The sequence below is a fragment of the Aulostomus chinensis genome, chromosome 19 (assembly GCF_037954235.1).
Source record: "Aulostomus chinensis isolate RoL2024-O1b breed Wild chromosome 19, RoL_Achi_v1.0, whole genome shotgun sequence".
Taxonomy (NCBI): Eukaryota; Metazoa; Chordata; class Actinopteri; order Syngnathiformes; family Aulostomidae; genus Aulostomus; species Aulostomus chinensis.
Window position 1 is genome coordinate 18,442,093 of NC_141338.1, and position 24,493 is coordinate 18,466,585.

The following is a 24,493-nucleotide window of genomic DNA, read 5'->3' on the forward strand; positions in this document are numbered from 1 at the left end:
GAGCTCCAAGCAGGATCTCTGGAGGTCTCGTAGAGGAGGAGAAACAAAACATGACCCTTGGTCTCATGGCTGACACAAAACAGAAGTTCCAGACAGTTGTGTCACTTACCTTCACCACAACGTCTGAAGCTCTGTTCCTCTCAGGTCATCTGATGGGTGAAAGGCCAGACCAAAGTCAATGACCTTCAGCCTCTGGCTGCCTGAAGGGGTCTTGAAGTTCAACCCTCATCTATTTTTCGAACTTATTTAGGAAGTTCAGCTAATAACAGTGGAACTGAACCTGATGCAGGATGGGGCGAATCTCCCTCAGGGTCAGAGCCTGGCGCCTCGACGACGTCCAGCCTCTCCAACGCCACTCAGAATCATCCTCAGGTATGAAAGAGCCATGGTGTCTGACAATGTGGAACTTATTTGTTCAAGGACACGATGTCTTAGTACATATTGGATGTAGTATTAAAGTAATGTAATGTTTGTGGTTACCAAGTAGGGATCACGGCAAATGCTCATCATTATGAATTTGAACTGAAATATACGTTTACACTTTCACATTGTAATCCAAATTAATTTTTGTATTATTGAAATGGGAGGAAAAGCTCCATAAAGTGAACCTTCTTGTGTGCAGACTACAGATTTGGCTGCTTCTGTATGAAGAGAGCAGCTATAAATGTTCCAGGGACCGATCTCTGCTCCCGGCTCCCGTCTGGCAGGAGCGTCAGTAGTGAAGAGGTGAACGAGGACGTCTAGACTTTAGGTTCAAACTTCTATTTTTTAAATAAGTGCCACCATTATGTCCAAAATGTTTAAAAAAAAAAATACAAAAGCCTGGCGTTTCTATTCAGCTCCAGCAGGGGGGGCAACGTGTCTTCTCAGAGGGCCACACTGACCTGGATCAAGTCAGTGAGGGGCCGCATCAGCCAGTCAGAAGGCAACATGAAACACACCTGCTGGAATGTGTTCATTTGTACGGACTTGTGTTACCTGGACGTGTCAGTCTGGGGAACTCAGGGGTTACAATGAAAAGACCCACTTGTTGAATTATGTTATAAAATACATGAAAATAAGGAGCTGGGACGCGCTCTCATCCAACATGATGGAGAAATATGTGAAGGCAGCAAACAGCTGGAACCACTGATGGAACCTCCTATGGAAGCAGTACACACTCGGTACATATCCAGTACATTCTCAGTACACACTCAGTACATATCCAGTACATTCTCAGTACACACTCAGTACATATCCAGTACATTCTCAGTACACACTCAGTACATATCCAGTACATTCTCAGTACATACTCATTACACACTCAGTACACACTCAGTACACATCCAGTACACACTCAGTACATATCCAATACATTCTCAGTACACACTCAGTACACATCCAGTACATTCTCAGTACATACTCATTACACACTCAGTACACACTCAGTACACATCCAGTACTCATCCAGTACACACTCAGTACATATCCAATACATTCTCAGTACGCACTCAGTACACATCCAGTACATTCTCAGTACATACTCATTACACACTCAGTACACACTCAGTACACATCCAGTACACACTCAGTACACATCCAGTACATTCTCAGTACACATCCAGTATATTCTCAGTACACAGTACTCGCTACTACACAAGATGCAGAGGGTGCTGTGCTCACCGCGGGGTTCCGCTCGTTCGGGGCGACATGGCACATTTCTGAAATGTGCAACTGCAACGAGCACCAGAAAGTTCTAGAATCACACACATCAGGATGTATCTGACATCACTCAGAGGAAAATGCTGTTTCTGAGAGTCTCTGCTCCCAGATCAGCTGCTGCAGAGCTACTAGTGTACGAGTGTGGACCTGGACTGTGTTGGTGTGTTAGTGTGGACCTGGACTGTGTTGGTGTGTTAGTGTGGACCTGGACTGCTACTGGTGTGTGAGTGTGGACCTGGACTGTGTTGGTGTGTTAGTGTGGACCTGGACTGCTACTAGTGTACGAGTGTGGACCTGGACTGCTACTGGTGTGTGAGTGGTGGATCTGGACTGCTACTGGTGTGTTAGTGTGGACCTGGACTGCTACTGGTGTGTGAGTGGTGGATCTGGACTGCTACTGGTGTGTTAGTGTGGACCTGGACTGCTACTGGTGTGTGAGTGTGGACCTGGACTGCTACTGGTGTGTTAGTGTGGACCTGGACTGCTACTAGTGTACGAGTGTGGACCTGGACTGCTACTGGTGTGTGAGTGGTGGATCTGGACTGCTACTGGTGTGTGAGTGTGGACCTGGACTGCTACTGGTGTGTGAGTGTGGACCTGGACTGCTACTGGTGTGTGAGTGGTGGATCTGGACTGTGTTGGTGTGTTAGTGTGGACCTGGACTGTGTTGGTGTGTTGGTGTGGACCTGGACTGCTACTGGTGTGTGAGTGTGGACCTGGACTGTGTTGGTGTGTTAGTGTGGACCTGGACTGTGTTGGTGTGTTAGTGTGGACCTGGACTGCTACTGGTGTGTGAGTGGTGGACCTGGACTGCTACTGGTGTGTTAGTGTGGACCTGGACTGCTACTGGTGTGTGAGTGTGGACCTGGACTGCTACTGGTGTGTTAGTGTGGACCTGGACTGCTACTGGTGTGTGAGGGGTGGATCTGGACTGCTACTGGTGTGTGAGTGGTGGATCTGGACTGCTACTGGTGTGTGAGTGGTGGACCTGGACTGCTACTGGTGTGTGAGTGTGGACCTGGACTGCTACTGGTGTGTTAGTGTGGACCTGGACTGCTACTGGTGTGTTAGTGTGGACCTGGACTGCTACTGGTGTGTGAGTGGTGGACCTGGACTGCTACTGGTGTGTGAGTGTGGACCTGGACTGCTACTGGTGTGTTAGTGTGGACCTGGACTGCTACTGGTGTGTGAGTGGTGGATCTGGACTGCTACTGGTGTGTGAGTGGTGGACCTGGACTGCTACTGGTGTGTGAGTGTGGACCTGGACTGCTACTGGTGTGTGAGTGGTGGATCTGGACTGCTACTGGTGTGTGAGTGGTGGACCTGGACTGCTACTGGTGTGTGAGTGGTGGATCTGGACTGCTACTGGTGTGTGAGTGTGAACCTGGACTGCTACTGGTGTGTGAGTGGTGGATCTGGACTGCTACTGGTGTGTGAGTGTGGACCTGGACTGCTACTGGTGTGTGAGTGGTGGATCTGGACTGCTACTGGTGTGTGAGTGTGGACCTGGACTGCTACTGGTGTGTGTGAGTGTGGACCTGGACTGCTTCAGTGCATCCTGCTCGGTTCCGTCTGAGGTTCGCTGGTGTCATGGATGCTGAGCACGCGCCAGGTCTCAGCTCCACCTCAGTGCCACTGGATCTGAACTGGAGATTTAACTCGAGTCATGGCTCCTCAGTCTTGTGTTGTTTGTCGCCATCATGAGCATGAATTAATGACCACGTGGCGGTCTGATGCAGAAAAAGTTCAAGAAAGACATAACTTATTGTGAAGTTGATGAATTTTCATTAAGAGATATTTACTGTTTGATTTTTAATGTTTTTGACTTGTTTCATTTAAAAACAAAAATTCTGGTGTTCCCCCGCATGCCATTACAGGGAGCGTTAGTGTGAGAATCCTTGAGTAGAGAAACAGAGATCCGTTCCCCTGGCTGGTGGCTATTTGAGTATCAGCTGAGAAAAACAAGAGACACAAATCTTTACTCTCTTTAGAAATTGGTGTGCGTATATGGTTTTCATCTGTCCACTCTGATTCCTGATCTCCACAGAAAGAGTACAGATTACAAAAAACATGGGAAGAGACTTTAGTCTGTTGGTCAGTATCGTCGTCGTCGTTCTCCGCTTATCCGGTTGGTCCGGGTCGCGGGGGCAGCAGCCTCAGCAAGGAAGCCCAGACTGTCCTCTCCTCAGCCACGTCCACCAGCTCTTCTGGGGAAATAACGGGGCGTTCCCAGGCCAGCCGAGAGATATAATCCCTACAGCGTGTCCTGTGTCGGCCTTGAGGCCTCCTGCCGGTTGGGCATGCCTAGAAGACCTCCCGAGGGAGGCGTCCAGGAGGCATCCTCACCAGATGCTGGAACCACCTCAACTGACTCCTCTCGACATGGAGGAGCAGCGGCTCTACTCTGAACGCCTCCCTACTGCTCTGTGAACTGTCCCAGCAAGAGCTGGAGGTCATTGTTTGATGGAGCCAAGAGGACCACGTCATCCGCAAGAAGCAGAGACGACATCTTCTTGCCACCAAACTCGACCCCCTCCACCACCCGGCTGCGCCTAGAAATCAGCCGTTTGGGCAGCAGTATAAGGCGAGGGCCTTGGCTGTCTGATCCCCAGGCATGGAAGCTGGCTTAATCTGTTAGTGTGGTTTACAAATCCCTGAATAGATTTTGGATTAGAATGCACAGTTTATAAATCATCAGCATAAATGTAAAACTAGACTAAAAAAAGTGTCAGCTGTGCACTGTGGCACCCCATATTACCTGGACTTGGTTGACACCAGGCGAGCTCTATAGGTTGCTGCCATGGTGCAGCGATGGTGGCTCTCAGTTCATCAGAGGCTGAGCTGGGATCACACAGGTGTTCTTGGTGCTGAAGGTTAAACAGAGACAGGTGAACCAATAACAGCACAGGACTCTCATCATAGACATTTGTGGTCACCTGACATCACCGCCATATCAGACGTTGCCGTCAACCACCGTCATCAAATGTGATACTTTTGGGATACTGTACTTCTCATCCAACCAGAAGAGTTCAGAAGGATGTAGAATCCAACTGAAACTCTCTTGAGTCCATGAGTCAGTTGCCAGCTGTGCCTACTGCAGCTTTTATGATACATTGTGTAAAACACTCTTGAGGTAATGGCTTTATGAGGGCTTGCTGCAGTTGCATGCTGGGTGATTCAAAAGTCCAGTTGTTATCTCTCAGGCCGGGAGGGGAGAGTTAAACTCAGGCCTGGCAGAGTTTAGCAGTAAAGACTTCCCCAGTTGTGCTCAGAGCTCCACTGGCCTGCTGGAAGAGGAGAGAGATGCTACTTCCCAGGAGCCCGACCTTGGTTCTGGTGCTGGTTCTGCTCAGGGGTAAGAGTCCTTCCACCCTTAAACAGGGTGTTTGTATCTTTGTGTGAACAAATAACGGTGCAGCCAGCAAGGATGTTTGTGCCAGGTTGAAGACCCTCAGGGTGCTCCTAAGATAGCGTGACAGTGACCTCTGACCAACAAAATTTCAATCCCTCCTCGAGTCCCAGTGGATGTTTGAGCCAAATTTTCAGACATTCCCAAAATATTGGGAAAACAATGGGAATGACACAGACGGACGTCCTGAAAACTTAAAGCCTGCGGTCTCGCTGGTGTTGACGCCTAAAGAAATGCAGCGGCATGTTTTCACTTGGAAACTTTCCAAATGTATTGTAATTACCTTCCAACGAGTTCTTACAAAATTTGCACCTCTTGATAAAACTGCACAGTAGCACATCAAATGTTATCTTTCCATATTGGCAGGATAATTCAAAAAATGTTGGACGCATTTTGATGTAACATGGAGGAAAGGTACAAGGATGAGGTGGTTCATGTTCGTTGTTCTGGATCGAACTGATCCTGAGGGCAAGTGACAGGACGTGCAGCAGCTGTAAGGAGCGTTTCTCTCCTGGCCTGTAGTTCTTGATGCAGAGGAGCATTTTAGTTCCTTTACTGTACAAATGACAAAACCAGTTAAATTCCTACTTTTTACATGGCTCAGTTTTAAAAGTACATAATGGCTGAGCTCAAACACACACCCATGTGTCACACACATCTAACCTTTCCAGCAGCAAAAGTGCGGAGTCTTAATCAGAGACCTTTGGATGGATGGGTGGGATTTTGCTGCCATTAAAACCTGATTACTCCTCTCTGACCTTTGAACCTGATGGCATTAGTTGTGCCATAAATTTCTTGAGAGTAACGAGTCCAGATAGCCCTTTGGGCATGAGTCACTGACGGGAAGAAGTTAACCAAGTTATTTGATACTTTACTCTGTGACCTTTTTCGTCTGACGTCTGGTGTCACAGGTGACTTGGCTCATCCACAACTTGAGAGTTCGCGCTCAAGATCCACCTCCATCCGGGCTGCAGATGTGAGAGGGTTTTCTGTACTCAAAGCTACGCAGCTGAACACGACAAAGTCAGCTGCTGTCACATTAAAACATGGCGTGCACATGTATGTTTCAACTTTCCCCTCCTGAGGCCTGAGCTTTTGACGCCTCCTTGCCGGCGGCACCCCTATGCTGGAGGCGTCATGTTTTTGGGTTGTCACTACCGTACGTCCCATTCTCACCAACACAAAATATCGTGAAGGCCTCGAGGGAATTTCCTCAGTTTTTGTTTTTTTTAATGTTCAGTGGAACTCAAAGATGGACTGAAAAGGTTTTGATGGTCAAAGGTCACTCTCAGGTTTCTGCAGATCCAGTAAACGTTCACTGAATCTAAACCCATGTTGGTGGTCAAAGGTCAAGGTCACTGTAACAGGCGGAGGGATACAACTGTGATGGAGTATTGGTAGTTATAGTCATAAACTGTTGCTTGATCCGAGCTGACACTTCTGTGGACACCCCCACTTCTGTAGAATACCTTCATTGTCTTAAACGTTCCCTTCAGGACTGCCTTTAATTGAGTTGTGGCACTTAGCTTTGGACTCTTTAAGCTGGTTTAATCTGGAACTCTTCAGTTGTGTACTTACTAACTCTTTGTGTCACATGTGTCCTTGTTTATGGTTTGATTCTAATTATTGTAGTCAGCTCCTCTTTTTACTGAAAGCATCGCCTGTCAGTCCTTGCAAGTCACAGCCCGGTTTGTCGCCCTCCTGTTCTCCCACCTGAGTCTTGGAGTTGAGTCTTTCCTTTACTTCGGTAAACTTCATCAGTTCTTTCTCTTATCCACGTCTCCCTACAGAATCCTGTTTGTTAAGTTTTAATTAAAGTTGAGCCTCGTCTTGTTTTAGCTCATTTTTGCTTCATCAATCTTTCGTCTTCATGCTCTGCCTCTCCGCCGCTCTCCTCATTTGGGTCCTACTTCACCGCAACTGACAGGCAGTAGTTATCTTCAATTCATCTTTACGTTTCATATGTTGTTGTTTTTTTGTTTTGTTTTACATTTAATAACATGTTTGATATCACACAGAGAAACCTGACGTCTGTCAAACTGCTCTGATGTGTGTCTTCTAACGCAGCTGCTGGTTGTCAGGTGTTTGCATGCCAGAGCCCTGACAAGAGATGTGACTTTGTGTGTGACTGTCCCGACGACTGCAGCGACGAGCAAGACTGCGGTACGTCGCCGATATTGGTTTAAGTTGATGAGCGCATGAAAACCTGGACTGATATGATGAGCATTTATATTCAATACCAGCTTGAAAAACAGCGTTTTGAAAATGCGTTTAATGAGGAAACGTGTGTTAACGTGTAGAGGAGGAGCAAATTGTCTCGCGTGATCATCTCTGCACCAAACGACCAGCAACAGCCAACTTCAACACAAGTGTCACAAAACTTGTTTTCGATGTTGCGTATTCACATTTACAATCCGCGTTAGGAGGAGGATTGCGTCCGTCATTCATGATTTCGTTTTGCGGTAACAAATCTGTCCGGTGACTTGGTTCTTCTCACATCTCAAGGCTACTCGGGGAACAACTTTCAGTGTGACTTTGAGGCAGGGGCGTGTGGCTGGATTGACCAGTCCTTAAACGCATACAGCTGGGAGAGGCGTCAGAGGGGCGACGCGCTGCCCGACAGCGGGCCCTCGTCTGACTTCACCACCGGGACTGCCACTGGTAAACACTGTCGCCCATCCCTTCACATGTAGAAGAGGTTGTCACACTAATGTGCCTGAACTAGGCAAGGTTCATGAAATATCAAACAATATGGGCTAATCTGACCCACTGATCTCCTTGGAGTTTATATTTGATGTGGGCTTTCTTGTTGAAAATATTTGTCCGCCCGCTGCTGGGAATAAGAATCATAACTACATTTGAATGGAGCATGCAGTAAATGCAGCCTTCAAACAAAACAATAACCTACAATGGTTGAGATGTGGCCCAAAATAAAAATACATTTTGTGAACATGAAATATAACATTTGTGGTGACAGGTTGGTTCATGGGAGTGAGTGCAGTGAGCACAGGCCTTGTCAGTACTGCAGTTTTAGTTTCTCCAGAGATGAAGCAGTCTTCGCCAACGTGTCGTCTTCGACTCCGATATTTCCTGTGGGATTCAGGTAATGGTGATTTTTTTTTTGGGGGGGGGGGGGGGTGGTGGTTATTCTTTCAGCGTCGATCTGTGCAGACTTTGCCACTGAAAAGCTGTTTTCACAATTGTCACCTTAAGAGTGAAATATTTAAAGGAACATGACCATTTTTGGGAAGTAAGGTTATTTGAAGTCCTCACCAGAACCAGACTAAAAGATAGATCCCCTTCGCTCTCCGTGCTGTATGAGGGAGCTGGGAACCACAGCGACCGGCTAACCTCTTTGTGCTAATTGCTTTGTGCAGGGAATAGAAGTGGGTGTTAAGTGTTAGCATACGTCCATCAGAAGTCATCAAACAGCAAAATTTGTTTTAATATAACTAGGGTTGGGCTTAAAAACAATTTAAAATCATGAGTAGTATCAGACACACTAGCTGGAACTACTTTCCTGCCTGGGCGCAATGATTTGACGCAGCACCTCAAAAGCCCCATGATAAATTTGGCCGACAAGACAAGATAAGAATTCTGCTCCTAATCACGGCCAATTTTTTCCAGACAGGAAGAGAAGGACTGTTTCTCACCAAACCAAGATGTTGAGCCTGACCCATTGTTGATGTTTCATGTACGCTAACACTTCCCACTCACTGTTCCATGTGCTACGCTAACGAGCGGTTAGCCGGTCTTTGTGGGTTTCAGCTCCCTGATGGACCACAGAGGAGAGAAACCTTTCTGTCTTGTTGTCTTGCTCTGGAGAGGATGGAAACTAACCTTAATTCCCAAAAAGTGGGTGTGTTCATTTGAGGGGTGGGCTTACAAACATGACTTGAGATATCACTGTTAGTTTGGTTCTGAGGACAGTTAAAGAGACCTGTGAGACTTTACTTTCATTTAGGTAGAAACCGGTGTCAAGGTTTCAGACTTTTTGATTGCTGATTGATGCCACCTTCATTGTTGCCTTCATTCCTGATGGCGGCCTTTCTAATTCTAGGTGACTTACTTCTGGGCTCTGCCCCGCTGTGGGCATCTGTTCATCGAGGTTCTAAAACAACAGTAGTGTGGCGTCCTGAAGCCACTCACATCCGTGGCTGGAGGGAGGCCACCATCTTTCTGGGCTGTATTCCTACAACCTTTCAAATCCGTCTGAATTCTGAGCGTTCCGAAGGACGAAGAGGAGATGTGGCCATTGACCAGATGGAGTTTCTGGACTGCGCTCTGCCCTGTGAGCGCCCCTGTTTATAGTATTAATACGAATATGCACCAGTAGTAACTTACAAAAACTGTCATAATATAATTTACTTCCAACCCATCCAGAAACTGATAATCATAACATGAGGGTGACTTTGATAGTATTTTTTTCCTCCCATTTCAGCATCAGTATCACTCCCAGGTGGACGCTGTCCAGACGAGACGCTTCCTTGCTTGCGTGGGGGGTGTGTGGAGCAGCGGCAGGTCTGCGACGGGACGGACGACTGCGGTGATGGGACTGATGAGAAGGACTGTGGTGAGAAATCAGAAAGCACAGTTGGGAGCTTCAACTGACTGTAGCTTAACTGCACAGCTGTGTGTGTGTCAAACGCAGGCGAGGAAACAGTTCAGGTTGTCCAAAAAGGGAGTTTCAAAGTGTGAATGTCCAAGGATTATGGAAACCCTACAGAGGGAAAACATGCGAACACACATAAAGCCTGGCTACACCACATTCAGGAGAGGAAAATATAGTTTTAATGTCTCAAAAAAGCTAGGGCTAGCCACAAGCTAACATCCTGTGTGGCTGCTGATGCTTCCTGCTCAGGCTATTTCTGCTCAATCATCCATTGTTGTTCCTTCCCAATACCAAACTTCGGGAGGCTCACAATCCAGTCAGCGACGTTAGGATTATGTCCGTTAAGCCTTCACACACTACAGGATCATTTTGGTTTATAATCGGTTCCAACCAGACTCATTGGGAACCTCCCTCCCCCAGTTAGTGTGGTTACTGGAACGGACGATTACCACACAAAATCTAGCCTATGATGGTGTAGAGTGCGGCTACACATCACGGGCAAAGTGGACACAGGGGAAACATATTAGACACACAGATGGGGAAATGGGACAGAAGCAGGAAGCAGAATAAGGATCTGCGACAAGAGGGACATACTCATAAGAATAAAAGAGGAACTAAAGAAAGCTCAAAACTTCAAAATAAAGGTAAACTTAAAGAGTTTGATAAAATCAGGCAAGTCAGTACAATAAAGGTATGTTTTGAAACTTTAATTGAAAAGAAGCGCCTGACTCAGCATGTCAGGTTTCCTCCGGCAGGGTGTTCCTTTTCTAAAAAGCTCTGTCCCCATTAATCTTCAGGTGAAAGTCTGGAACAGATAACAGGTTCCTGCCAGAGGAAGCCAAGCCAAAGTGCCAGCAAGGTCGTAGAGATAAACGATCGGAGATAAAATGAAGCGAGTCAGACCATTTGGTTCCCCTGAAGTAACTGAAGATCATTGAAATCAAATCGAACGCCTATTGGAAGCCCAGATAAAGGGATGAAGCCTGTCGACATTTTCTGTTGCTTGTTACCTGGGCGTGTCGTGCTGTGTCTATCTATGAGCAGCTGTATAAGGTAGATGTGTGTGTGTGTGTGTGTGTGTGTGTGTGTGGGGGGGGGGGGTGCTAGCAAGCTTTTGTTCTATATCTGTTAACTTGCAGTCCCCACATCCACCCGTCGACTCAGGCCAGATGTACCTGTCCTCTGAGTGTTTGTTTGTGCATCTGTTATAGTTTATGTTGTCTTGAGTGTGAACCAAAATGAAGATGGTAAAATGTTGTGTCTCCAGAAGGGTTCCAGCGCTGTGACTTTGAGGAGGGCTTGTGTGATTGGGACCTGAGGTCTCTGTCTGACCTGAAGTGGGTGAGGACGAGTCAGGAAGCCATCACCACATCAGACCCCCTACAAGGACCAGGCCGGGACCATTCCAACAACAGCGTATCAGGTAGCGCCCGCACGTGTCATTAGAAACCCCATTTGGTTTCTGTATTTGTATCTAAAATCACCAAATAATAATAATTAAAAATAAAACATTCACATCACATTTGTGTTCTGAGCGCAGGCCACTTCCTGTATGTCACTCTTCCTGATGCTCCGGTACGAATGGACTGGGCAGCTTTCCAAAGTCCACTTCTAGAACCCACAAATAGTTCTCATCCCTGTAAGGTGAGTCCCCTCCTTCTGTCAGTCAGAGGGGCTGTTCCTGCATCCTCCCTTCAGTTCACGCACACCGTTGAACGATTACATAGGAATGCCACGTTTACTTCTGATCCTGAGCTTAACTTCTTTACCCCAAAAATCTTTCCGCTTCATCCTTGAGTCCCAGTGGACGTTTGTGCCAAATCTGAAGAAATATCCTCCACTTGTTCCTGAGGTATCGCGGTCGCGGGTGGTGACAGAGATTTTTGACTTTTGACCACCGAAATATTTCCACTTCATCCTTGAGTCCCAGTGGACTTTTTTTTGTTTGTTTGTTTGTTTGTTTTTTAAATATGTAGACATTTGTGCAAGACATTCCTGAGAGATTGTGTCAACAAAAACCGGACAAATATTGTGTTCACGTGAGCTCACCTAGACCTTTGAGCAGCAATTATTATTTTATTTTTTCAATTCATCTACACGTCCCAGTGGACCTCTGATGAATACGAAGAAAGGACCTCAGGGCATCGCTGAGATATTACAGTTCAGTAACTGACGTGTCCTCACGCTTTCGTATTTGAAATTTGTCATTTGTAGATTTTTCAAATAATTTGAGTTTAATTTGTAATTGGAACTGAGTGCAGATGGTGATGTACACGCACCAGTTTGGACCGAGGTCTGGTGGTCTGACCGTGTTGGTGGCTGATCACAGCATCTACCCAGTGTGGGAGCGAGGCGGAGCCCTGGGGGATCTCTGGGTGAAGGCCGAGGTGGAGATTGTCACCAAATATCCTTTCCAGGTGAGTGTGAAAAACACTCAGACACACACGTACAAAGGTTACAATTGTTTCCACAACTGAGAGGAGAATTATAAGCTGATGAAAACTAAATTTAAAAAAAAAAAAAAAACATATTAAGAAAGCAAATTTTGTTTGAGAAAAAGTAAAAGGAGACAAATTTGGTAAACAAATTCTCTCATACAGCTGTGCTATTTATCGCCAGCCGCTGGTCTCCGTGCTGATTTCTCTCCTATGATAGATTCTAATCATGGCAGCCATCAGGGACTTCAGCTATGGAGGCATCGCTGTTGATAGCATCGTGCTGTCACCTGAATGCCGCTCATCGACTGGTAATCCCTGTCTGCTTATTGTAGAAAGGAAGTTATTTGATTTCTCCAAACCACCTGATATGAATAAATGTGAGCAACCTGCCATGTCCCACACAGCCAATAAAACCCGGCCCACTTTCCCTAAACCTCCCAAACACCCGTGCACTACGCCGGACAAGATGTGTGACTTTCACCACGACTGTGACGAAGCTGAAGATGAAGCCAAATGTGGTGAGTTCTTTTATTTCTTTTATTCTGTTTTACCTTTATGAAGTGAGGAGGTTGATTTACTGTCTTTACTGCTTGAGTGACTCTGAACAGTTAACACACAGCAGTGATGCAAATGTTATATTTGACACTCCTGTCTCCTTTTGAATGTGACACAGGGGACTTCTCGTTCCCTGAGGGCAGCTCAGGCTGGACCGACACCAGTGTTGGGAGTCAAGGTTGGGTGCTACATGAGAATTCCACAACTAAAGGTGCAACATGACTCTTTAATTACTTTCCGGACATGTTACCATGCATCCTCCTCTGACTTATTTCCCTTTTCCACGTCCCTTAGAGGAGCACTTGTATGTGGCCAAGGCCCCGGGCCAGCAGCTGACCAAGGCCCAGACACGGACCCCCCTCTTGGGCCCCTCCGGACCCGCCTGCACCTTGAGTTTTGATTTTGCACTGACTGGGAATCCAGATCACATCGGTACAGCTGCTCTCGGCTTCTTACCTTCTCCAAGCATGAAGGACACATCACTGGAGTCGCTTACTGATTAGCTGTCTGTGCTGCAGGTGAGCTGTCCGTCAGGGTGATTGACAGCCTGCTGGGCGTGCTGCCTAAACTGTGGGAGTTCAGTGGGAAGACAGGAACAGGGGAGGGCGAGTGGAAACACACTGAAGTACCCGTTGGAGTCAGGAAACAGCGTTTTCAGGTAAGCTGTTCAGAATTCCCATTTGCATATATCTTCAAGTGATTTGACTCACTGATACCAGCTCCTGCTCTCCTCACAAACAAGTACAAGTCATTCTTATAACAAAAACAACAACAGCAGGTTCAGTATTGAGAGCTGGGGGCGAAAAAAATCAGCCTTTTTTTGTGTTGTCAAAGACTCAACAAAGTAGATTTGGTTTATGCTTTAACCCTTTCTTGTCTTTTTCTTTCAACTCAACAAAGACAGCGAGTGGTCATTTTTACATTTGAAATGTTTTCACGTACTATTAGATTCGGTTCATAGACACTTTGGGCCTCACCCACGACATGTTGTCGTGCAAAGGTTTGTCACACACCAGAGGATTCTTCTGACTTTACTCAGTACAGTTGATGACTGGAGTGTGTGTGTGTGAGTCTGACCGCTTTTGGGAAGAAGCTGTTCAAGTCCATTAAAGCTGTACACCTCCCAAACCGTGGATTCTGCCATTTAAGGAATCGCTTCTGGTCGTCTTGATCTCCCTCCTTCATCACTCCTTTGAATGCAGAAAGAGCCAGCTATGTATATTTAGCTTGAAAGCTAACAGTACTCCTCTCAGCCAACCACTAAATCAGCAGGTTTATCATTCCACGAACCCTCACATCATATAATCCACGACGATGCAACAAACTAACTGAAACACTCCTGGCCCCACGCTCGTTCGCGGTACAACCAAATATGAAGTACCTTCATTTGTGTGGTTTTAGCCTACTCAAAATGTTTGTGGATTACTGAGCGTACTCCTGGGTAAACGAGGGCGATGCACTTGAGAGTTTGTACTGAACATTTCGAAACAGTTTTGCTTTTCTTTGTCGCTGGCGGCCACAGGGCCCAAGCTGAATATACGTGGCTGGCTCTTCCTGCATTCTGGAGTCACGCAGAAGTGACGCAGCCATGGCTTAACCTCGGCGCCTCTGTTCTTTTCCTCTTTGCCAGCTGGTGTTTGAAGCTCGCGCACTGAACGTGTCTCCTGACACTAAGATCAAAGTAAAGAGCGTTCACTTCTCCCGCTGTCACGCCGACTATTTCCCGTCCTCTTCTACAGGTAACGCTCTCGACTACTCCATAATGTTCCAACCTAAAATGCTCTGACTTCTTGAGCTGGTTTGCTTGTTTTCTGGGCCAGGCCTCTCATGTAACTTTGAGAATGGACTGTGTGGATGGTATCAGGACAACAGCGACAACTTTGACTGGACGATAGTTGAAGGGATGGACCACACCATCGGAATTGGTAAGATATTTCACATACCACCTTTCCTTGGACTCCTGGAGAGACTCATATTTTGAATATGTGAAGTGAGGCAAATGAGAGAAAAGTCCAATTTGGTAATCATGGCTTGGAGCAGTGCAAGTCGCTGGTACACATTAATACACAAATGTGTTTTTTTATGGAGAGAAAACAAGAGAGAAAGATGTTACAACTTGTACAATGTTCTTCACTATTGGTTTGTGACTTTATTTCATTGATCTCATACAAAAATCTTCTCGTTTGTTTATGCTTTCGAGGTCAAATACATTTCCAGTCTTGATCATCCTTTACTGTAGTGGACGTGTCTGTTCAGCAGCAGCAGCCCTAGCAGCCCTAGAGGTGCCTGCAGTCACATCGTCTCTTGGTCCTCACCACAAACAAAACACCCTTTTTTTTCCAGATAGAAAATATTTAATGTGTGAAGAGAGTTTGCTTGGAGTCCAGAGCAGCTCATAAATGGCTTCCCTCTTAATTCTCCACTCTTAAATGTGTCCTTGTTCCATGGATATCCAGGCAGAAGCCTTGTTGTGGACGTGTGGAGCTCCTCTCTGCGTGGTTTGTCTGGACGTTTACTTTCATACCCACAAATCCCAGGACAAAAAGAGCAATGCCTGTCCTTCTTCTACAAACTCTTTGGACCAAACACAGGTGAATCAGTATTTAAAGGGGGGGGGGGGGGCAGTGTTTATTAGGGGAACTACGACAAGTTTAACAGCCCTACTCTAATGTGACAACAAAATCAAAGGTTCGGTCTGTATCAGTGGCGTTTCTGTTGAGCAGAGTGAGAGCAATCCTCCATCCTCTTCCAGGTGCTCTGAATGTCAAGCTGCTAGACCTGTACGGTTTTGAAAAAGTCCTCTGGACCCACAGCGGAGCTCACGGCAACATGTGGCATGAAGCTCACTGCCCAGTACCTCACCAGCTCATTCAGTTCCAGGTATGCTTTAACTTAAGACCACTCAGTGTCCTCAGTTCAGCAATATCACAAAACCGTCTGTTACATGAGAAACTAGTGACTTAAAAGAAGTAGATGCAATTAAAGAGGTCTAACTAGGAGGGTAGGATATTGAAAGCATCTTCAGCTTTAAAGGAAAATAGCTTTTTTTTTCTTGAGGGGGAAATGTGAATATTTTCCATCCTAGATCTTCTCTCCTGTGCTGCATCAGGGAGCTGAGACCCACAGAGACCAACAGACTCCTAGTTAGCGTAGCCCAGTGAGTGGTAGTGGACAGGAGGTGTTAGCGTTTGTTTTTTTTGATTATAAGACATTGTACTTGTGCAGTAATTGTCATTTTGGCTAACGAGTGACTGCCGCTCTTCATCATGGTCGCCTTTGTAAAAGAAGATGAGGTTTAATTCTGGACAGACCAAGATCCTGAGCCTTACTTAGTTGAGGACTTGATGGAGGTATGCTACTATTTCCCATCAGTTACCATTCACTGTGCCAAGCTAGCCAGCGGTCACATGGTTCTTGTGGGTGACACACAGGAGAGAGAAGGGATGTATCTTGTTGCCTCGAAAAGTTAACGTGTTGCTTTCAGCAAGTCCATCTGGAATGTTGTTGTCCACTGGAAGTCAAAAACTAAGTCTGTTTAACTCAGTCTCTCCAACATCTGACCCACCAACAGCTGATGTTTGAGGTCGTCCGCTCTGGCTTTGATGGGCGGGTGGCCATCGATGATGTGGTGTTGATGGCCGGGCCATGCACCGTGCCAAGGATGTGTTCCTTTGAGAGCCAGCAATGTGGGTACAAAAGTCTCGGTCAAAGCCCCTGGCTCCACAGGAACGGACACAGTGTGGGGAACAACGGACCCAGAGTGGACCACACCCTGGAGACTGAACTAGGTGACGAGGAATACTGATACTTTGGACCTGGCAGAAAGCAGAGAGAATGTTGATGAGGTTTATACATCCCAGATCCGCAGTGATTCATTCCTACTTTTCAAACAACGAGAATTCCTTTATGCGATCAGGTTTCTACATGATGGTGAACACCAGGCGAAATTTCCTTCCCTCTGGTGGCAACACGGTCCTCATCTCCCCTGTTCGCCAAGGAACCGCTAAGACTGAGTGCCTCCATTTCTGGTATCACATGGGGGGAAAGAACCCTGGTGAGATACTCGATCACTCAAAAACACCCCCAGAAAAGAATAAAAGACACTAACACTGAGTGCTTTTATGCAGGTTCTCTTACTGTGTATATGAAGCCGGTGAAGGGAAAGAAGGTGAAGCTCTTCTCCAACGGCCTGGACCAGGGAGACGTCTGGCGCCACGGTAACGCCGACATCTCCAGCGCACTTGTGGACTGGCAGGTACAGTGTGGAACAAGTACAGACTTTTCTAGCGCCGAAGTCAAGTTAAGTCAAGTCAATATTCAATGTATGAAAGTCCATGTCTGTCGGGTATTCCACTGGTAACATATTCCACTGAGCCCTCTGCTAACGGCCGCATGAATAAATTCATCATGTAGCTGTTTGAAACTGCAACATCAACAACTAGAAGCCTCCAGCGAAGCCTGTGACGTAACATATTGTTGACAGTTGCTTGTAATAACTGTCACTGCCAGGAGATGGCGACGAGCATTTCTTCCACAGAGATGAAGAATGGAAAAATGAGCCATTTTATAGTTTGTATATCAGTATCATGAATGCTAAGATAGACCACCTCCGCCTTAATACTTTTAGTTAATTGCGTTCCCTTCCCTTCCTATTTTGACTTGCAAAAACATCAGAATCGCTCCACACCGTCGTGTCTCCTCCAAATATTAATTTCCCCCCTCTGTAAAAGAATCAGGCTCGGCAACTTTGGAGAAGCATAGATGTGTTGGAACTTGTGTTGCACCCACGGTGTTTGGAGGCAGGCTAAACCACTGCGCCACCTCTTTTCTGAACTGGTTCAGGGAGTCAGATGAGTCCCCAGTGCTCCAGAAAGATCTGACATTCTGCTGGTTTTGTTCTACAGTTGGAGTTTGAGGTGATTGGAGCCGGAGGTGAAGACACTCACATAGCCATCGATGATGTCGCTCTGTTGGCTCATCCGTGTGAAAATCAAGGTTTGTGTCAGCTTCAAGCTGTGAGACCACAAATAGGAAAATAAAGCTTTAGGATATCATCACTGAGGCTGCATGTTGGTTTGTAGAAATCTTTACTCTGCAACATCAGTGGCAACATGAATGACTTTATTTAGCGCTGAAGTCCATTTGTCACTAAAAGAGCTGTATTCCAGTGACCCTACGGCCAGATTTAACTGAAGGAAAGAGCTACCTGCACCTCACAGCGTTTCAATACAACACCCTCTTCAAGTTTGTTTTCTAAAATAACTCAGGTTCTAAGTGCAGTCTGGAGAAAGGAATGTGTAGCTGGAACAACATTCAGAACCCTGAAATGGATGAACTGGACTGGGACCTGACGAGCAAGGAGGCAGACAGCCACTACCTCACCCCTCCGGAGGACCACACCACAGGGACAGAGAAAGGTGGCATCTCAGTGACTCTGGATGTTGTGGCGGAGATGACATAAACCTTTCATTTCTGATTTGATGTTCAATGCAGCAAAGTGCAAAGTGCAGCGTTTATGGAAGGAATGGACAAAAAAAGTTGACATTAAATTTAAATAAAAATATTCACATGCTACGTATCCGAATTATGAGATATAAATGACAGGATCTGGGATGACATCATCCAAATTCCAAAAAGTAAAGATTGTGATTTTTTTTTTAAATTATATATTAAAATTTGATATTTGAAGATAAAATTACGACAACATAATTTATCAGATTCATGTATTTTTTTAATTTCATGGGATAGATCTCTGCATGATGAGCTTCGTGTTATTTTTATGAGCTAAAAATGCAACATTAGAAGATGGATATGAAAAATTTTATGTTAAAGATAAGGTTATAAAATTAAAATTCCAAAGACAAAATTTTAATAAAATAAAATTATGGAATTACATGATTAAGAAAAATCCAAATTGCAAATTCTGTGATTAAAATAATCAAGATTTTGAGAGGAAAAATTATAAATATGAGATAAAAATCAAAATTATAAGAGTGATTCTGAAAAAGTTTTAATTATTGTACATTTTATCACATAATTAGGAATTTTTATCCCATAATTTTGCATTTGATCTCATAATTATGATTTAACACTGGAAGACTTTTTACTGCACAGGTCAACTTTCTATCATGTTTGTTCTTTTAATGTAGACCACCTTCCTCTCTTTGCCAGGTCACTTCCTGTTCTTGCCGAGCAGCAACCGTACAGCAGCCAATCAGAATGCTCTGCTGCTGAGCCCTCACCTGCCCCCAACCAAGGGCACCTGTCTGAGGTTCTGGGCTTACAAGAAGGTCTCATGTAAGAGTCCACATTCAGATGGTTTTATCCGGACTTTATTCATTTTTTAATATCGTGTTTTATCGTGCAGCCGACAGCCAGCTGAAGGTGTGGAGGATGTCTGGGGGGACTCGCCATCAGCTGCTGGAGGTGAAAGAGCTGCAGGGACTGTGGAAACGCTTCGACGTGGACATCATGTCTACGGAGGAATACCAGGTTTGACTCTGCCACCAAACAATCAGTCCAGAGATTTCAACGTCATCGCAGTGTGAATCTTCCATTTGATGACCTGAGACTGACTTGTGTCTGTGTCCAGATCCTGTTGGAGGGAATCAAGGGCACATCGGGCGTCGTGGCTCTGGATGACATCGAGTACACCGTCGGGATCGACTGCGCTAAAAAAGTCACCGATCCATTGACAAGTAAGATGGACCAACAGTTCCTAGCGTGTTTCTAGTTCAGGCTTCATAAACAAGTAGCACTTCTGCAGGGAGTTCTGTGCTGTCCCTGTAGGTGCAGCCATCTTGCAGTCGCATGATCTTATCATGTGGTGATACTGCAGCAGCGAGATGCTGGAAGTTGGTGTTGGCACATTAGACTTCCTTCAGTAGCAACCTGTCTGTAAGACTAAACTGAGGGCTAAAAAGGTCCAAGTGGCCCACTGAGTTTTTCCATCTCTGCTCCAGAGCCACCAAAGGGGGACAACAGTGGAGGGATGGGTGCATCAATCATCGTGGTGCTGCTGCTGATCGCCACCTTGATCACGCTGCTCTTTTACTACCTTCGAACCCAACAGGCAGCCAACCCTCCGCCTTCGATGGGTTCCCCATCAGCTTCCTCAGCTGGTGCTGGTTTCAGTAATGAGTCATATGAGCCCGACCTTACAGTAAGTAGGACATCAAGGACCTCGACACCACTGGCTTATGCCTGGCCACCATTTTGATGAATACACTTCTAAAAGTATATTTTACTCTCTTTCATAAGATAAGACGAGACAAGACGAGAAGAGATAAGATAAGATAAGACAAGACAAGATAAGATGAGATGAACCTTTATTCGTCCATCAGTGGGGAAACTGGCACTGTTACAGCAGAAGAAACCAAGAAGTAGCAGCATAAAAAGTACAAGAGCAATAAATAGTAGAAACTATAACAAACTACAAAAAAAACACAATACATTAATAATACGAATACTACAATACACTATAATGTACTCGCAAATAGGCCCGTGTATGTAGCTTAGAGCTAATCCCAACAGGCGGCTAACAACGGCGAAACAAAATGGTGATGTAGTTGTTTTTCGCTCACATTGAGGTGTTTGTGGATAGCTGAGCATGTGCTGGTTGAAGAACACGTGGAGAGAACCCACGGTGATTCTGACATGAACGTTGACCTTCAAAATACCTCATCGCTGCGTCACTCTGCAGCAAACTCATACCTGCTAGGCTATCATGGATGCAACCTGGGTTGCAGTTCTCTCCTCGTGCCAGATCTTCACCACGCACACTCCTCCTGTCTGCTGCAGCCTCCATCTCCGCTCTCATGCCCACCAATAGGGTGGCCTCTGAAGAAGCTCCCAGTCATTGTCAAAACAGCAAAGCCGCCACTGTTAAATAAATAAGAAGCGCGTGCAGCCACACCAAAACACAACAATGTCTTTATTGCATCACCAAAATGGCCGTAATCCTGGGATTGTCTTTCAATGTGCTCAATTCTTTCACCGATCTCTGGCTAAGAATGATTTCTTTCGTGATTTATTTTTGTAACTTTACATCTTAACCATGAAGTCCTCCTCACTCTGCCTGATCTGATGAAATCATCTGGAACTTGGTCCAAGCTGATTCTTGGTGCTCCTTTTCTTTTCCTCACTTACATCTTCTGGTATTCTGCTGTCCTCTATGGGCACTGAGAAGCGTCTTGGACCTGCTGTCGTCCTCCTGCTCGCCTCTTAGGACACGACACACACGACAAGGAATTAGAATTCCAGCAGAACCAAAGGCTTCTGTTGATTGTTTCATTAACGCTGAATCGTGTGTTTATGGCAGGAGGACCGTGTGACTATCCCACCGGCGCAGAATCATCCAATGGCGGCCGGCTTCAATAACGTCCCTGTGAGTAGACAGAAGCATTGCTGGGAATAGAATCGAATTCTTTATTGGCGTTGCACAAGACGTACAACAAAAATCCACTTCAACTCCCCAACAGACGTACAACACACAACTCTACGCAAGAACAAGCGTTAAAGGAGCCACAAACAAAATGACATTTCAGGAAAAATGTGTTTGCTATGTAAAGAAGTCGTGGCGTGATGAAGCACAGAGCGTGAGGTCACACGCCCTCTCTGTGCGTTGCTCTGCAGCCTATCGTTGTCACGCTGGGGTGGCTGCGCGTTGATCTTTATGCATGTGAATCTTCTCCTTCTCCCTCCCCTTTGGAACTGTTGGCCCCTCTTCCTCCTTAAAGGGCCGCAGCGAGAAAGGAGCAGCGGCGCGTATTTTGAACGCAAAGAAGAAGAAGAGACCATGTTAGCAGGCTAAAATGTAGAGATGCACTGATTTACATTTTTCTCAGCTGATTCCAATTTTTTGTTCGTGGTACCGACAAAAACATACACATCAGCTTTTCTCCAAGGAACTTTTATTTTCATAATTACGACATATTTTGAATGAACACATAAGTTTAGTCTCGGTTTGGTCAGATTGTGACAGCATAAAAACGCAAACGCAATATTTGAGCAGGATTAGCCAAGGTAGTTTTGAACAGACTTTTCCAGTTAGCTCACTGTCAGCCACAAGCTGTTGGCTAACATTTATAAGAAAGTTAGTAGGAAGTTAATGACAACCATTGCATTAGAAATTTGTTGTACCAACAAACAAACACCATGAGAGGCGAATGAACGGCGTGATGCTCATGGTGATACACTACAATAAAAGCATGACTTGTAATTTACAGACAGAATCAAAGCTAAAAATATCAAGAACATCCTCCTGCTGGTGCTCCTCACTTGACTTTGTCCACACAATGGCACTGGAGCACCAGAAGCTGGGGGGGGCTTTAGACAACTCTTACATCAAACCTGACTGTGGAATTCTTGCTGTGTCTGCAGGTCTCTGCTGATTTCAGAGAGATGGAGGTGGCGTGAGGCGGAGCGAGAAGTGGTCCCACCACCTAAAGGTGGCCTCGTGAAATTCAGGTGATATCACAGCAGAAGAACTGCTTGTGTCACCCATGCACTCACACATACACATACATGCACAAATACACACATGCACACACATATTTGGACTCACTGGTGAAGGCCTGATCAGTGCCCCTGGCTCAGATGCGGTGGAGCCCCAGGGGGGGCCTGTGGCTGGACTGATGGAGTCAGCGGGACAACACGCTGAGCTGAACTTTAACTGTTGCGTGAACGGTGAGATGTGTCTCTCGTCTGTGAGGATGTTCAGGCAGGTTCAGTGGGATGACGATACTCAGCGACTCATCACGTCTGTCAGCATCATGGAGACGACGCTGAACTGTGGACGAGGAGGACGTGAAAGTTGAAGGAAAAAGTAGAAGGAAAGATGCTGTGGAGTTAAATTTTTGAAGGAGTCGAGCTGGAGCCACGTCTGTAAATGTCCTGTAGGTCCCACGGCTCCACAGAAGGGCAGAGACACTCTGAAGAGCAAAGACACAGAGAAGATGATGACACGTAGCTGTGAGGGGACGAGTGGAAGAAGAACAGCAGTGTGCTGGAGGGCACATTCGGTCTGCTTCAAACCACATACATGAACGCTGTAATTAAACCAACGATAAATTCATTTAACATGACCCCCGGGACTCTGGCGTCTGTGTTCTCACTTAGAGAGTAAAGTGTTTTACTGGGTGAGTTTTATTGGAATCGCACACACACGCACGCACACATGCACACACATGCCGACTGAGCTACCAGGGGAACTATCATTCATGTGTCATTTGAAGGTCTTTTACTCATAATTTACTGAAAATTTGCTTTGTAAGTTATTTTTAAGACATTGACAAGAGGCGACTTAAAAGGCTGAGCGACGTATCACTGAGGGGACGTCCTCTCACAGCAGTGGAGCTCATTCCTTCGTCAACGACTGCATGTCCACCACAGACACTTTACTTACCTTTAACGTTATCAGCTGTGATACAAATATGATGAAAATTCTCAGACAAATTTTCTCCTGTCTTTGTTTCTGTAGAGACAGAGCAGGAAACATTGAGGAACCACATTCTCTTTCTCGCCCAATGACTATTGACTGCAAATATTTTCTTTGTTTTGCTTTTTTCAAAAATGGATAATCTGACTTTAATGGCATCGATACAAACATTTGTCTGTGATACAAATATTAAGAAAATAATCATATGCCTATGATTCAGAATGAATCCTGAATCGTGTGTTGATAAACTGACAAAGAGTAAATTTTGTTGTTATATGATATTTTCATGGTATTTACGTACCATATTTATCCAGCCATCCATTTTCTACACCACTTATCCTTTTATGAGTCATGGGGGGGGGGGGGGGGGGGTGCTGGAGCCTATCACAGCAGCCTTCAACCAGAGACAGGTTCACCCTGGACAGGTCACCAGTCCATCTCAGGGCCATCAGGAGCAATTAAAGGTTCAGTATCTTGCTGAAGGACACTTGGACATGGTCACCGGGGGAAGTGAGGATTGAACCAGCGACCCACTCCACCTCTGAGCCACTCCACCCCCTTCCTTCAAAGTTTGGTTCTTGCATTTGCTGTGAAACATCTTAATCTGTCCAGTTTTTGAAGGCACCCTCTTTTAAGAGGTCTCTCCAGGTTACAAAGGGATTTGTTGTGTAGGAGAATTACCAGTGAGCAGGAGTTCCAGGAAGACCTGTTGTGGACTGAATGAAGGGCGTAGCTTTGTCAGTCACCATTCAAGGTGCCATCCAATAGGTGGAGAACTCTGATGTCTGGTATCCAGGTGAGCCTGGCCCAACCCTGACCTCAGCCACTGAGCCAGAAATGAGCGGTGAACCAGATGGAGAACACAGCTGTTGTATTATCACCCTCACTACCTGGGCTGATGCAGCTTTGTGTCTTTATTATCAACACACACACACACACACACACACACACACACGTCATAGTTGAGGTGGTAGTGGCGTGGCGTGGTGCTGCCGCCCAAGGTTAAAATATGGTATAAATATGGTAGGGCTGCACAGTGGTGCAGTGGTCCGCACTGTGGCCTCACAGCAAGAAGGTTCCAGGTTCCAGTCCCGACTCCATCACAGGATCTTTCTGTGTGAGTCTCCATGTTCTCCCTGTTCCTGTGTGGGTTCTCTCTGGAACTCCAGCTTCCTCCACAGTCCAAAGACATCAAGAGGGGACATGGCCGTAGCCAGGTGCGAGGTCCGGACCTCATCTATTTTTTCCGAGGTTTTTGTTTTTTCCCGCCAAATATGCCCAACTGAATAAAACATAAACTCATAAAAACTTGAAACCTCTCTGTGAAACGTGCTTGTGAA

At 45.9% G+C, this 24,493-nt stretch overlaps 1 protein-coding gene across 1 annotated transcript; it reads left to right on the plus strand.

The window, feature by feature from the left end:
• The first annotated feature begins 290 nt into the window (after positions 1 to 290).
• Positions 291 to 22,817, plus strand: mamdc4 (MAM domain containing 4). The gene is made up of 29 exons (XM_086188262.1): positions 291 to 372; positions 7,178 to 7,273; positions 7,616 to 7,771; positions 8,088 to 8,213; positions 9,171 to 9,401; positions 9,552 to 9,683; positions 10,990 to 11,145; positions 11,263 to 11,366; positions 11,984 to 12,139; positions 12,378 to 12,468; positions 12,565 to 12,678; positions 12,834 to 12,926; positions 13,010 to 13,147; positions 13,234 to 13,373; positions 14,346 to 14,454; positions 14,536 to 14,640; positions 15,172 to 15,306; positions 15,468 to 15,595; positions 16,287 to 16,503; positions 16,632 to 16,769; positions 16,843 to 16,970; positions 17,620 to 17,710; positions 17,983 to 18,132; positions 18,887 to 19,012; positions 19,083 to 19,207; positions 19,308 to 19,413; positions 19,678 to 19,877; positions 21,036 to 21,101; positions 22,097 to 22,817. Exons 1-29 carry the CDS (start codon positions 291 to 293, stop codon positions 22,130 to 22,132), a joined length of 3,675 nt encoding a protein of 1,224 aa, XP_086044388.1. The 3' UTR covers positions 22,133 to 22,817.
• The last annotated feature ends 1,676 nt before the right edge of the window (positions 22,818 to 24,493 follow it).